At 47.2% G+C, this 14,462-nt stretch overlaps 2 protein-coding genes across 2 annotated transcripts; one reads left to right on the plus strand and one right to left on the minus strand.

Moving 5' to 3' along the window:
• Positions 1–6: 6 nt before the first annotated feature.
• Eras (ES cell expressed Ras) lies at positions 7–4,487 on the plus strand. The gene has a single exon (XM_063245808.1). It carries the CDS (start codon positions 3,570–3,572, stop codon positions 4,251–4,253), a length of 684 nt encoding a protein of 227 aa, XP_063101878.1. The 5' UTR covers positions 7–3,569; the 3' UTR covers positions 4,254–4,487.
• Positions 4,488–5,171: 684 nt separating this feature from the next.
• Positions 5,172–8,978, minus strand: Pcsk1n (proprotein convertase subtilisin/kexin type 1 inhibitor). Its single transcript, XM_003462560.5, has 3 exons — positions 8,725–8,978; positions 5,926–6,401; positions 5,172–5,513 (listed from the first exon to the last, which is right to left on the minus strand). Exons 1-3 carry the CDS (start codon positions 8,836–8,838, stop codon positions 5,318–5,320), a joined length of 786 nt encoding a protein of 261 aa, XP_003462608.1. The 5' UTR covers positions 8,839–8,978; the 3' UTR covers positions 5,172–5,317.
• Positions 8,979–14,462: the final 5,484 nt, after the last annotated feature.

Here is a 14,462-nt window from a genome sequence, read left to right on the forward strand (position 1 = left end):
TTGCCCAAAAAAATCTTAACTGAAAATAGAACAAGTGGCTTGACTGGCTCCATTGGAGATTTAATAGTAGAATCTATGAGAAAATGAGTCTCTGCCTTAGAAACAGGTGTCACAGCCAGTTACAGCCACAGCCAAGGCCAAGAATACAAGGGAAACTATCTGGAAGTATCCTCCACATGCCCCAGTTTCCCCATCTGTCTGGTTGACCTAATTGGTAGGGTGGGTTCAAACTTCACCTGGATTTGGGGGTTGTGGGTAGAGATCCTGGTCCAGAGGTAGGAAATTGGAGCACAATTTTGGAGTTTTAGTTCTCTCACATAAGAATTGCTTTTGCTGAGGTTTCGGAACTTTATTGCCACTTTAAGATCCCAAGATGACCACCAGAGACCCACCTAATCAGAAAGGAAAGGTCAAATGAGGGGAAGGGCAAGAAGGCTTGGGCCAGCCCAGTTGCACTAACATTGTAGATGGCTCACCTCCAAACCTCTACTAATTAACTCGGATCAGAACTGTGTCCCTGTGCTTAGCTAGCTGCAAGAGAGTCTGGGAAATTTGTAATTTGAATTATCCATCTCTGATCCGTTATTTTGGCCCTGACAGAGTCAGCCCCTCCCGTGAAGTTCTTTCCCTCTGGACAGACCCAAACCCCACCAAACCTACCAACAGCTGAGTTTAAACTGTCACAAGCTCCTCGCGCCCCAAACACCCACCAAAACAGTTCAAATGGTTCAGCCAGGTCAAACTTGACCATTCTGAGCACAGGCAAGAGAGAGGCGCAGCAAGACTCAGCCAGAGCGCCCCTCGCGCGCATGTCGCAGGTGGTTGCAGCACCACCTGGGCCGCGCGCGACCGTTGGGGTGGGCGGGAGGGGGCGCGAAGGCAGACTGCGCATGCCTACTGCCCCCTACCCGCCACCTGGTGGGGAGCTGCTTTAGCCCGGGTTGCTCCTGTCAGAGCTGCCCGCTGTGTCCCACCACACAGCTCCCGGGACTCAGGTGAGCGGACCGACCGCCCGGATCCCAGCCGCATTTGGGCCTGAAGGTCTCCTCGCTGGAGTCGAGGGTACCCTTCCCCGCCACCATTCATTCTAGGGGAGCGAGCCTTACATTCACCGTGCGGGGTCGGGTGCCTGTGCTTTGCGGGAAGCGGGGGCTGATTCCCAGGATGGCGCCCGAAACTAGACCGGAGCACCACTATGCGGTCTGGAGGTGCGCTCAAGGATGCGGCCCTGGGGTCAACCCTGCTTACCTCCATCCCCTCATCTCCCCTGCCTCGGACAAAACAAAGCGCAGGACCGCGCTGGTTGCCCGAGCCTGAAGGGGGCCCACGCCCTTCCTTTCTTCCTCACTTTTGTGGCGCGGCTGGGAGGCTGCCGACTGGGCCAGGCAGCGTCAAGTGGGCACTCGCAGGGTCTCAAGGACCCTTTGGGGACACTGCAGTAGCACCTGACACAGCGAGGGCTCTGTGCTCAGAACAAGGCTGGGACCCCAATTCTGTGTTGGGGCCTTGTGATGTAGTCCAGTCTGTCACTCTGCTTCTCTGAGCGCCCTGTTCCTCATGGGATATGGGAGTCCTGGTGACCATAACCTAGGCCCCACCCCTAGGGTGTCCCAGCTGGGGCTCAGCCTGCGTGTACCACACTCTCAGAAGATGCTATCTGGGCACCTGTGGTCATTACCAGCACTTGGCCAAGGGGAGAGCCTCTCTTATATTTCCCTGCCTCTGATGATGGCACCCCAAATTTTCAGTTGATCCAGCCCCAACTTGCCTTCCCCCTCTTCCACCTATTCACCTCTAGAGACAGCCCACCAGTTTCAGAATCTACCAGAACCTTGCCTGTCCTTTCCATCTGCCCCACTGCCACCATCTTCAACGGTGATCTCTCTTTCCTGGTCTCCCCTCAAGTCTATCTTCACAGCCACATCTTCCTCTCTCTTCCCCAAAGGATGGGTGCCTCCAAAGCTATTTTCTCCTCTCTTCATCCTGCCCCCATTTTTGGGCAGAGACTTGCAGTGAACATTTTCAGGAATCCCTCCATCTCACCCTGATCTGCACAACCCAAACTCATCTGGAACCCTGGATCTGCCCCCAGACTACCATTGCTCCTTGGTTTCTAGACTATGGTAATGGTGCACTCAATGAAGGCAACTCCCAAACCAGACGGGGAGGCACATTTAATGAGTTAATGGTGATTTGCTTTTTTTGTAGTTTTTTTTTTTTTTTATCTCTTTGAGACAGGATTTCACTATGCAGTTCAGGCTGGCCTTGAACTCACTTTGTAGCCCAGACTGGCCTCAAACTCACATCAATCCTCCAGCCTCAGCCTCCTAAGTGCTAGAATTGCAGGCCAATTTGCTATTAATAGCTAATACAAATTGAGCACCTGCTGTGTGCCAATCCTCTTTAACATGCAAGTTAATTTCCTTATTGTGTTTATTGTCTCACACTGCTAGAATCTAAAGCTCTCAAGGCCAGATGAATCTGTTTTGTTCAGTGCTGTATCACAAAGTCTGGCATACAGGAAATGCTTGAATTAATTAAGGAAGATTGAATAATAGTAAAAATGCTTAACATGGGGCTGGGGATTTAGCTCAGCGGCATAAGCGCCTGCCTTGCAAGCAGGCAGTCGTGAGTTCCATCCCTGGTACCGATAAAAACGAAAAAGACAAAAAAAAAAATGCTTAACATTAGCTGAGCACCTCCTACTGAAATATATTTTACATATTTATCTTGTTACCTATTGCCAGACAATATGGAATTATAGACAATAATGTAGAATATAACATTCATAGGGGTCAGGGGTCATCTATTTTTTTTTAATTTCTATGTCCTTGCCACACAGGAGGTTTTCAGTAAATATATTTTGAATAGTTAATAAGACTAAATTCTAATGAAAATAGTTAATAGACTATATAATTAACCTAATTTGTTTGGTTTATTTATCTCTTCAGATACTAATATTCTTTTAGAACACAAACCCTGGGACCGAACTGGCCACCTGGAGGCTGTGTTTCAATGTCCACTAAAATAAACAAAATCCTGCCCTCCCTCTGCAAACTTCACAGTACTTCATAAATATGCTAAAATTCATTTAATTGCACATTTTAACTGGGTGAACTGGTGGTGCATGTTTGTAATCCCAGTATTTAGGAGGCTGAGGCAAGATGATCCTTGACAGTTCAAGGCCAGTCTGAACTTTATGGAATAAAAATTATATTTTAGTAAAGTGGCCTGAAAAATACTGCCTTGGGGTTGAGGGGATAGCTGAGTGGTAGGCAACCCTATTGCCTGGTCCTGGGATTCTCAGTAAAAAAAGAAAAATCTCCCCTTCACAAAGTTGATATGAGGCGGGGAGAGCAACATGAATAATGCATGCTGTGTACTTGTCCTTTTAGAAGGATATTAGGTGGTGATTAGCATACCATAAGTGCTCTACAAAGGTTAATTCAATGCTACTCACCTGTCCTTTTAGCCCCGGGTTTGCCCTGACCTCTCTTCACTGTTGTCTTTCTTCCATCTTCACTAGCAGACCTTGCTGTTTATCTCTTTCCTGAATTGCCTTTTGGGGCATGGAGCTGCCACTGCCACCAACTGATGTCACCATGAGCCCGGGCACCTGGAACCCCAGCTCCCAGGAGAGACCTGAGGCTTCAGTGCACAGCAAGGATACTGCCAAGAAGTTGCCTGAGTACAAGACAGTGGTGGTTGGCGCTAGTGGTGTGGGCAAGAGTGCGTTGACCATCCAGATGACCCACCAGTGCTTCGTGGAGGACCATGACCCCACCATCCAGGATTCCTACTGGAAGGAGGTAGCCCTGGACAATAGAGGCTACATTCTGAATGTGCTGGATACAGCGGGGCAAGATATCCACAGGGCCCTGCGGAACCAGTGCCTGGCAGCTGGGGATGGCATACTGGGTGTCTTTGCTCTTGATGACCCTTCGACTCTGGACCAGCTGCAACAGATGCGGGCCAGCTGGGGCCCTTGCCACACCCAACCCCTCATCCTAGTGGGCAACAAGTGTGACTTGGTGACTGCTGCTGGAGATGTGCATGCCACTGCTGCAGCTCTCGCCCAAAGATGGGGGGTCCCCTTTGTGAAGACCTCAGCCAAGACACGGCAAGGTGTGGAGGAAGCCTTTGCCCTGCTCATCCATGAGATCCAAAGGGCCCAAGCAGCCATGGCAGAGGCAGGGGAAGAGAGGGCCCAGCACAAGAAGGCTATGTGTAGTTGTGGCTGCTCTGTGGCCTGAAGATCTTGGTCAGGAAAAGCAGCTGCTCTCCCAGGCTAGGGTGGAGTTCACTTGATGAAGATACCTCAGAAGCTACTAATAACATGGACACATCACTGGTGATTGGGGATGGATGGACAGTTTTCTTTCTTGCAATTGGTGAGGAGTTTTTGGTGATATGGGGTTGTCTGGAGTTTGCTGTGTCATGCCAATTTAAGAGATTCTGTACAAGATTAAGTAAATGATGTTTCCCGTTTCCAAGCTGCCTCTGTACCAAGTGTTATGTGGGTGGGAGCAAGACTGGGTGGAATGTTACTTGAAATATGATAAATGTTTCATTCAAGAAATATGGGGGAGCCCTCCATATGCCAGGCCCTGCTTTGGGTACACAAAGGATGTGGAGGTAAATTCTTGCACAGCATGCATTATTCATGTTGCTCTCCCCGCCTCAGATCAACTTTGTGAAGGGGAGATTTTTTTCTTTTACTGAGAATCCCAGGACCTTTTTTGACAGAAGGTTAGGAAGTGATGGAGACTGACAATAAGGTAAGTAAAGGAAAACAATGTCAGAGTGGTCATGGAATTCTTACGAGTAGGTGCTAAAACCTTGCTGATACCAGGAGCAGAGGGAATAATCAGTGTAAAGCAAAGGTCAAGACCCCAAACCAGCCACTGGCCCCCTGGCAACCTTTATCTTCAGGAAAAGGAACCCCTGGAAGATGCTAATGGGCCCTGAAACAGACCTCAGGCCCAGAAGGGAGGGGCTGCCATTGTCCCTGTGGATGGCTGCACTTGTGAGTCAGGTGCCTGTGAGGAAAGGCATGGGCTGAACAGCGGGTGTAGCTAAGTGCAAGACCTACGGCCCCTCTACCCCAAGAGCAGCTACCACCCCCAGCCCACCAGTCCCTTAGCTGACTGCGGCTCACAAAGACAAACAGAGCTGTTTCAGATATTGTTATTGTAAGGCTAGGGGGTGGGGGTTTGGCGGGTTGAGGGGTAAGCAGCTCTCAACGTGCTGGCAGGGGTGTTCAGGTGGCTAGCTGGCCTGCTCCTGGGTTCTGGGGCACGCTGGATGCAGGCGGTGCTCAGGGTGGCAGGAGACGGCGCGCTGGCGCCGGGGGCGGGGGGTTCTCTAGGCGTTTCACGCGAAGCAGTGCCCCAAGAACACCTTCAGGGGGAACGTCAGGAGCCAGATCCTGGTTGGCAGAGCGGCGAAGGCGGCGCGGGGTGGTCCCAGCTTCCGGCTCCGCACTTCCCGTGAGGATTCGCCCCAGCAAATACCTGCGGAACAGAGCAAAATGCAGTGAGGGTGTGGCTGCAGGTGGCCCCTGCAGACCAGGAAGCTAAACAGCACACCTTGCAACCCATAGTTTCTGGCCCTTCCCCACCCGTGTCCCTGGCCCACTGCTCTCAAGAAGCGAAAGTTCTCTCTCCACGCCCATGCCAGAAATGGTAGCATCCTGGCCTCCCCTTCCAGGCAGAAACCAGGCACCTGGGCCTCCCTCCCCAGGGCCAGGAGGCCATGTCCTGCACTGCTCCTCTAGTGCCTCACACCTTTCCTCTCGGGATCTGACTCCTAGCTAGGTCCCAAGACCGTCGCCCTTCCCTAGGACTTAAGTGTTCTCGTCACCACTGGATGATGTAGTTCCCCTCGCCGCCCTCCCGAGGTGCAGTGTCAGTCCCCTCCCTGCACCTCAGTAGCTCTGGGTCCACGTCAGGCGTCTCGTCACCAGTTTCCTCGGCATCTGAGCCCGTGGGGCCGTCGTCATAGACTGGGGGCCGGGGTCGGTGCGCAGCGGCCGGCACGGGAGCGGGGACAAGCTGGGCTGCAAGGGCGGCGGGGTCGAGGCGGGCGCGAAGCAGAGCTCGGGCAAGCTGTGCGGCTGGTGCATCGGGGTCATCGTCCAGACCGAGGGGCGCGTCGGAGGCGCGGGGAGAACCCCAGACGCGCAGCAGCTGTGCCAGGACACGTGCCTGCTGATCCTCGGCCTCCTGCGCCTCGGCCCGCGCACGCTCCTGCCGCTCAGCCTCCAGCAGGTGCGCCAGCGCCCGCGCCAGCTCCTGCACCGCACCCGCCGCCGCCTCTCCTCGGGGCGCCGCCCGGCGGAAGCGGCGCTGAGATCCAGCCTCGGCAATGGCTGGCGATGCTGCGCTTAGGCTGCGGGGGTCCTATGGGAAGATAACGTGGGAGGGAAGATAAGTGTATCATCACATTAGGACAGGCCCAGGACCTCTGACTTGGGGACTCCACAAACCTCAAATAACCAAAGCCACCATGCCCCCCATAACGAATATTTCTAGGGCCACAGGAGACCCCAAATATCTCCAGATACATGTAAGACCCCCGATAGACTCTTAGACCCATCTCCAGCAATCTCCAGTAATGCTTTAATACTCAGAACTTGCCCTTAAGACCAGTGGGGACCAGATTTGAAATGAAAACTCCAAAGAAAGAAAAAAGAAATGAAAACTCTCATACTTTGCTGATAGACATTAAATTATCAAAATAATTTTTAAGAACAACTTGGTAATGTCCAAAAAGAAATACATACCCTATGCCCCACTGCCGAGGTGTTACACCCCAGAACAGCTTTGACACATATACTACTGGACATCAGTTTGTGAAAGATGACAGTAGCAGTTTGTAATAGCATAAAGAGTGTGGGGCTAGGGATAGCATAAAAGTGGGGAGAGGAATAAAGGCCTGAAACAACTCAGTATTCACTGACATATTAAGAATGAATATATAAACTGGATGTGGTGGTACATGCGTGTAACCACCGCACTCTGGAAGGCTGGGGCAGGAAAACTATTGGAGCCCAGTCTGGGCAATCTGACAAGACCTTGTCTCAAAATAAAAAAAAAAAAAAAACAAGGGCTGGGGATGTAGCTCAGTGAAAAGGCAGTGGTAACACAAAGGTCCTGGCTCAATCCCTAGTAATACAAAAATAAATCAATTGTGCTATTCTCATAGAACACAATATTATGAAGCAAGAATTTAAATGCATTATAGCCAAACACTTTAATATGAATGAATCTCACCACCAGTGTAGAACCAATAAAAGAAGTTTGGATAAGGGGTGTAACTCTGGCAGGGCGCTTGAACCAGGCCCTGGGTTCAAGTCACAAGACCACACACACACACACACACACACACACACACACACAAAAGGCAAGTTCCAGAATCCCACTGCAGACTGAGATGACTCGACACACAAGGACTTCCTAGTGACCCCTAGTGACTACCAGGAGGCAAATTCTGGCTTTGATTCCATTTCTATGCTGCAGATTGCTTAAAGATACAATATATGTATGCGAAAATCCTCAAACAAACGCAAGAGATAAATGGACAGGAAATACATAGAGGATAAGGATTGTAAGGCAGAGAGGATACGGGTGGAGGGACACCCTGGGGCTTCTGACTATTACTGGTCAGGTTCTAATTAATCTTAAGCTGAACAATGAGCACACAGAAGACTCATTTTATCATTAGTCTTTACAATTGTACATATATTTAAAATATGCATCCAATTAAGTATATGCACATTAAGCATACAAATCTATGTACATTAAATATATTGTTCTATGTAAAATATTTAATAATTTGAAAACTCCTCTTTCCTTGATGCAGATGGCCCTGAAGAGGAAAAGGAAGTGCCCTTGGTTGTTACTCAGCAGCTAGCAGCTCCTGGGGAATTACCAACAAGCTTTCCTTTCCTCTCTCACATGCGCATGAAGACTGACAGCTTCTGAGATACTACACACAGCCCAACACTGCCACAGCCACATGCAAAGAACGACACATGCTCATGCAGTTACACTCTCCAAGGTGCAAGGACACGCAACACCTGTGAGGCACAATGCAGCACAGGGACATCATGGCTCCTCTCCGAAATGACACAGCTTCACAAAGAAGCGGCCTCGAGAGCACATACCCAAAGTCCCAGGCACTCAGCTTGACAGAATGGAGTGTGCCCAAGGATACACAAGGACTGTGCTTTCCAAAAGGAAAACAAAATCACAGACACATATGAACACACGCCAAGACACGCCCAGGGGCCACACCATCACACATAAGGATTCATGAACACACATGGTGTCACTGAGAAAGCAATGGAACCTGCCCAAAAAAGCCGCACATAAAAAGCATCTTCAGTACCACACACCCTACACACGGGGACAAACGTCACTTTTGTAGGACACTCATGAACAAGCACATAACACCCTTGCACTGCTGTCATCACATCAAACGCATACACAGGGCTGTGCGCACCCTTCCTGAAAGCACCCTAGAGCTATGGACAGCGCCACAGGTCTCAGGCCAGGCCCAGATGTGTCGCCCTGACAACCTCACGTAGACCAACGCCTGCAGTCGTGCCACCCTTGCCAGTGTCCCCGCACACCCCTGGGGTGGCTCCTGTGAGGATGCGGCCCGACCCTTGACCTCAGCATCCCCTGCCCCACCCCCACCCGCGCCAGACTGGAATCGCACCTTTATGGGCCTCGCACAGAGTGCAGGGGGCAGCTGAAGGAGGCCCAACAGCAGCAGCACCAGAAGGCCAACGCCCCCGGCCCGCGACCCGCGGAGCAGCAGCGACCCCGCCATGCTGCTCCTGCGAGCCGGGCTCCGGACAGGCGGGCAAACTGGTCGTCTGTCAGGTGCGCAGCGCCTGGGTAGCGCACGGCTGCGATGCTCTGCGGCTGCGTGCTGGGAGCCAGCCGCCTAGTTCTCCTCTCCCACTCCACGCAGGCGCAGCATCAGCTCTGGCAGCCTCTGCAGCCTGCGTGTTGCTGGGGTGATGCTCCAAGGACAAAGTGGAGAGTCTGAGACTGCAGCTGATGGTTGCCATGGCAGTCGGAGAGCAGTTGCTAGGGCAACAGACCTTAATGTGGATTAGCAGACAGCCAGGGAAATCAACTTAGTGAAGTGAAATGGGGTCCAGTCCCTAGCTCTTCCTCCGTGGGGAGGAGATGGACTTTGCTTATTGGATAAACAGCTGCCTGCTGCGGACCCTGCAGGTGCTTTGTAGAGAGACAGGTTCCACCCCTATGATGGGTAGTGCTGAGCCCCTACCTGAAATAGGGAGTTACAGTAACCGCGAAGTCAGAATGGCGATGACTCAGTGAACGCTCAAATACAACTGTCTGCTAGCCAAGGCCTTCTCTCCACGACTGTCCTTTCATGTCCTTTGCAGTCTTCGTCTCCCCATCTGCCTCTCTTTATCTCTCTTCCCTCCATCCTGCCAACATCCTCCCATCTCTATCTTAATTTACTGTCTGCATCTGTTTTTTTCATTATAGATAGATGCATATATATATTATTGTCCATGTATTGTTCTGGAAACACATTTAAATGATAAATCAGGAGCCAGAGCTCCTGCTCAATGGTAGAACCAGCTCAATGGTAGAACACAGTGTTTAACATTTGTGAGGCCCTGGGTTTGATCTCCAGCACCAAACAGAAGGCAAAATAGATACGGGACAAGAAACAAGATTTTAACCAAGCAATGTGCCACATGCCTGTAATTTCCAGTACTTGGGAGGCTGAGGCAAGGGGATCACAAGTTTGAGGCCAGCCTGAGATGCATAGTAAGATTCTGTATTAAAAAACAGAAAACAGGGCTGGGGATTTAGCTCACCAGCTCAAGAGCTTGCTTAGTAAGCTCAAGGTTGTGAGTTCAATCTCCAGTACCATCTTCAGGTATATATATATATATATATATATATATATATATATATATATACATTAAAATGAGGAAGGAATATTAACAGTGGTTATTTCTGGGTAAGAAAACTGTTGTTTACATTTTATTTTCTGAAAAAAGGTTATAATTACTATTATATAATCAGATAAAAGCAATAAACACTTTTTATTTTGTAATTAACACAATGAATGGAAACATGGGTTGGGCATGGTGGTAGGTATCTATAATCCCAGGACTCTTTTTTTTTTTTAGTGCAGGGGATCAAACTCATGACCTCAACTCTCCAGCCAGGTACTTGTGCCACTGAGCTAAATCCATGGCCACATCCTAGCACTCGTGGGAGGCTGAGGCAGGATGATTGCACATTATAGTCCAGCCTGAGCAGTTCAGCCACAGGGCAACAACCTATCTCAAAATAAAAAAGTTTAAAGATCCTGAGTTCATTTCTCAGTACCAAAAAATAAAATTGGTGACATGGCAAAACTTGAAACAGAAGAAAAGATCCACGCAGATGGCCAAGGCCAAGAATATATGTAATCCACAGATCTTAATTGCTTCCATGTGTTCAGTGTCACAAACACATACAGTGAAAATCCTTAATCCACACCATCTTATGAGTCGGACCTGAAGATTATTCTCCCCAATGGCACAATACTCACAAAGTTAAGGCACGTCCCATGCCTCCCCATTTAGGTTCACATCTTTGCATAATTAGCTCATATTGAATGTGTGATTGACCAAAGGGACTGACTGAATCTGAGTATATTAAAAATTAGGTTGAGCTGGGTGTGGTGCACCCCTGTAATCCCAGCACTCCAGAGGCTGAAGTAGGAGGATTGTTGTGCTTTTGAGGCCAACCTGTGCTATAAAAGCTAGTTTAAGGCCAGCCTGAACTATAAAATGCTACTCTGTCTCCAAAAATAAAACTAAGGTTGAGGGCTGGGGATGCAGCTCAAAGGTATCACTTTTGCCTATAGTACAAATAATGTCCCAGTGTCATCCCCAACACCACACACACAAAGAATGGCTCAATCATCTGCTGAGGAGATATTCACTCCCTTGACTCGCGAAATAGGTAAATGCTCTGGGGAAATGTAAGCAGCTAAAACTGGAAGCTGCCACCAGGACCTGAGGGTGGCCTCCAGGTGGCACCCAGCAAGAAATTGAAGCCCACAGTTCTACAACCACAAGGAAGAGAATCATACCAAAAGCCTGAGTGAGGCCAGTCAAGTCTAAAATGATACTGTAGTCCTAGTGGGTGAGACACTAAGGGATGACCCAACTAAGCCAGGCCTTCCTCCTGCCTGGGAAAACTGGGGCATAATGTTTGTTGCAGGAATGTTGTTGTAAGCTTTGTAGTCTGTGATAATAATGCCACAGAGCAATAGAAAAGGCCAGGCATGGAGGTCATGTCTGTAATCCCAGCATTTGGCTGAGGCCAGAGGGTCTCATGCTCTGTTTTATTTTGTTTTGTTGTTTAATGCAGCATTTCTTGGTTTTATTCAAAACAGAGCATAGTTTTAGCACTTTACAGTAAGAATTTTTTTTACTCATCCAAACCCTGTGCCAAGTAGGAATTTTTTTTTACTGGGGATCAAACTCATGACCATGAGCTTGCAAGGCAGGTACTTATGCCACTGAGCTAAATCCCCAGTTACAGTAGGATTTTACACTTGTCATTTACCTAAATGTTCTGCTTCAAGTCTTTAAAAAAATTCTAAGAATTCAGCCTATGTTGTTTTGTTTTCAGTCAGGTTTTATTGATACATTTTAGGCATAGCTGCCTTCCAAGTAGCTGGGACTGCAGGTGTACATCACTGTGCCTGGCCATCTTATGAATAATTAAAATCTCTCCAAATTAATATCTAATCTAACTTTTGTTTGCATAAAGTCTCTATGCAGCTCAAATTGGCCTTGAACTCACTATGTAGCCTAGGCTGGTCTTGAACTCACAGCAATCTTCTTGCCTCAACCTGAGATCATAGACATGTACCACCACATCTGACCTATACCTTATTTTCTTTTTTCTTTTTTTTTTTTTTTTTTTTTTGTCTTTTTCGTTTTTTTTATCGGTACCGGGGATCAAACTCACAACTGCCTGCTTGCAAGGCAGGCGCTTATGCCACTGAGCTAAATCCCCAGCCCTATTTTCTTTATCCATTGGTCTGTTAACAGGCATCTTAGCTGTTTCTATAGTTTAGCTATTGGGTTTTTTGTTTCTTTGCTCTTTTTTTTGAGACAGGGTCTCACTAAATAGTTCAAGTTGGGTTTGAATTCAATATGTAACCCAGGCTGGCCTTGAACTCAAGGCAATCCTCCTGCCTCTGCTTCCCTAGTGCTGAGGTTACAGACTTATGCCACCATGCTTGGCTGGGTTTTTTATTTTATTTTAAAGGGGAAAAAGTAAAAATTTCAAAACAAGATAATAGGAGCATAACAATGGTTAATACATTGCATGTTGTTATTTTTAAATTAGTTACTCAGAGTATAAGATATAGGTCTTTAATTGTACAAACAATATTAGCACACTTTTATTTTCAGTGAACTAAGGGAAATTAGTAGTAGTAGCATAACAATCTTAACTATCTTGTATCTTTTCCCTTCCTTCTTGTCTCCTTTTCCCTATCCCAATTTCTCTTTCCATTTGAATACTTTCTTCCCATGTTACTTGGTTTTGTTTTTTTAAAATAGGGTCTCAGTAAGAAACTGCCCAAAGAGGAAAAGTAATTGGAATAGGGGAAAGGAAGATACACACACACACACATAAGATAACTGTTATGGATTAAGAACTAGTGGTCAATTTAGTGCCCGCTGGATTACATCAGCATGGCACTAATCGAAGGTGCTCCACTAGAGGAAAGTTGCCAGGATAAATAGGTGGAGAAGAAGGGAGCTGTTGGAGGGCTGAGGCATTAAGGAGACATTGTGGTTCTCCTACAAGTTGCTGTCTGAGCTGTTGGTTCTCCTGGAGAAGCTTTGTTCCTCACACCGAGCATTTCTTCCTGGCTCTGGAGGGGAAGACGTGTGCCACTTGATCTCCAGGGTGAACTTGTCACGCTGTTTCCTGGCAGGTACCCGACTGTGCTTGTCGTCAGAGGAGCTTGGGGCCTCCGTGTCGCTGAGGATGGCTGTGGTGCTTTTCAGGACAGCTCTGGTCTTTGTTGTGTGACTTCTCGGCTCCAGCGTAGAACCCTCATCCCACTAGCACAGCTCCTTCACGCTGCTGGCATAGACTTTCTGGCTTCCACCGCTGACCCTTGGGTCTTCCCGGCACGGATCCATAAAAGAGTCCTTCTTGTGGGCTCCAGACCTCCAGCTGGACTTGTGGGAGGCATTGTCGTGGGCTCTGGCTTTTATCTGGACTCATGTGGGACATTGCTGTGGGATTTAGGCCCTTGACTAAATATTCTATGTTTTTGGTGTTGTGGATAGATTTCCTGCATTTTCTTGTATTAACTCCTGGTGACCATATTATAAAAAAATATTATAAACTCCATGTTCTGATTCTAATTGTTCTCTGCACAACCCCTGATTACAATAGCTAAAATGACTATACTACTAATTGGAATAGCTATTGGAAAAAAACAGTTAATATTTATATGATTAGATCAATTTTACACCTATATCTGTTATTCTAAGCAAGCCTTTTGAAGGTAACCATATGCAGTATTACAACCATTGTCAAATTCCTATCATCTTGTTTTGTCAACCTATACTGTTATTGTATTGGGTTTGTTGTTGTTGCTTGTCTCTTCTGCTTTACGTTTTTCTTTTCTGTGCTTTTTTTTCTCTTAAATAAGAAAAAGAAATTAGAGTTTTTAAAAATTGTTTTTTGTTCCTTGAATTACTGCGTTCTTCTGGGTCCCTCCCATTCCCTTAGTTGATTATATTATCATACCACACCTTAGTGCTTTTCCACACTTCTGGTGGTTCTGAATTGTTCATGTTTACAAACAGGGTGATGTGTGTAATCATCACATTGTTTCATTAATATGATAAGGAAAAAATACATTGTCCCAGAGAAAATGACTTCAGCCAAGCAACAGTCCAGCCATACCTGTCTTCATTTTTAACCCACTGTGAGCCATTTTGACTTGATTTTGGATGTTTTAAGAAATATTTGATGTGCTATAAGGTTTGGGTTTTTTGCATGTAGATATCCAGCTGTTCTACTATATTTATTGAGGGTACAATCCTTTCTCCACTTAACTGCTTTTGCATCTTTGTCAGAAAATCAAATGCCTATTTTATGGGTATCTATTTTGGGACTTTATATTGATACTTTGATGGTTTGAATATCTTGTTATCAATGTCATTTTTTGTCATGATTGGTGTAACTTTGTGATAAGTCATGGGGTTAGGGAGGGTTGGGGTTCTAATTTTGTTCCTTTATCAAAGTTGTTTAGACTGAGCCTTTTTTATTTTTACAGAAATGTAAGAATCAAAATATTAATCTATATGAAAAATGATATTGACAGTTTCATAAGGGATTATGTTTTCTAATGTTTGTTATTTTCTTCTATTT

The sequence above is a fragment of the Cavia porcellus genome, unplaced genomic scaffold (genome assembly GCF_034190915.1).
Source record: "Cavia porcellus strain 051 isolate PalLab524CR breed Dunkin Hartley unplaced genomic scaffold, mCavPor4.1 scaffold_3, whole genome shotgun sequence".
Lineage (NCBI taxonomy): Eukaryota > Metazoa > Chordata > Mammalia > Rodentia > Caviidae > Cavia > Cavia porcellus.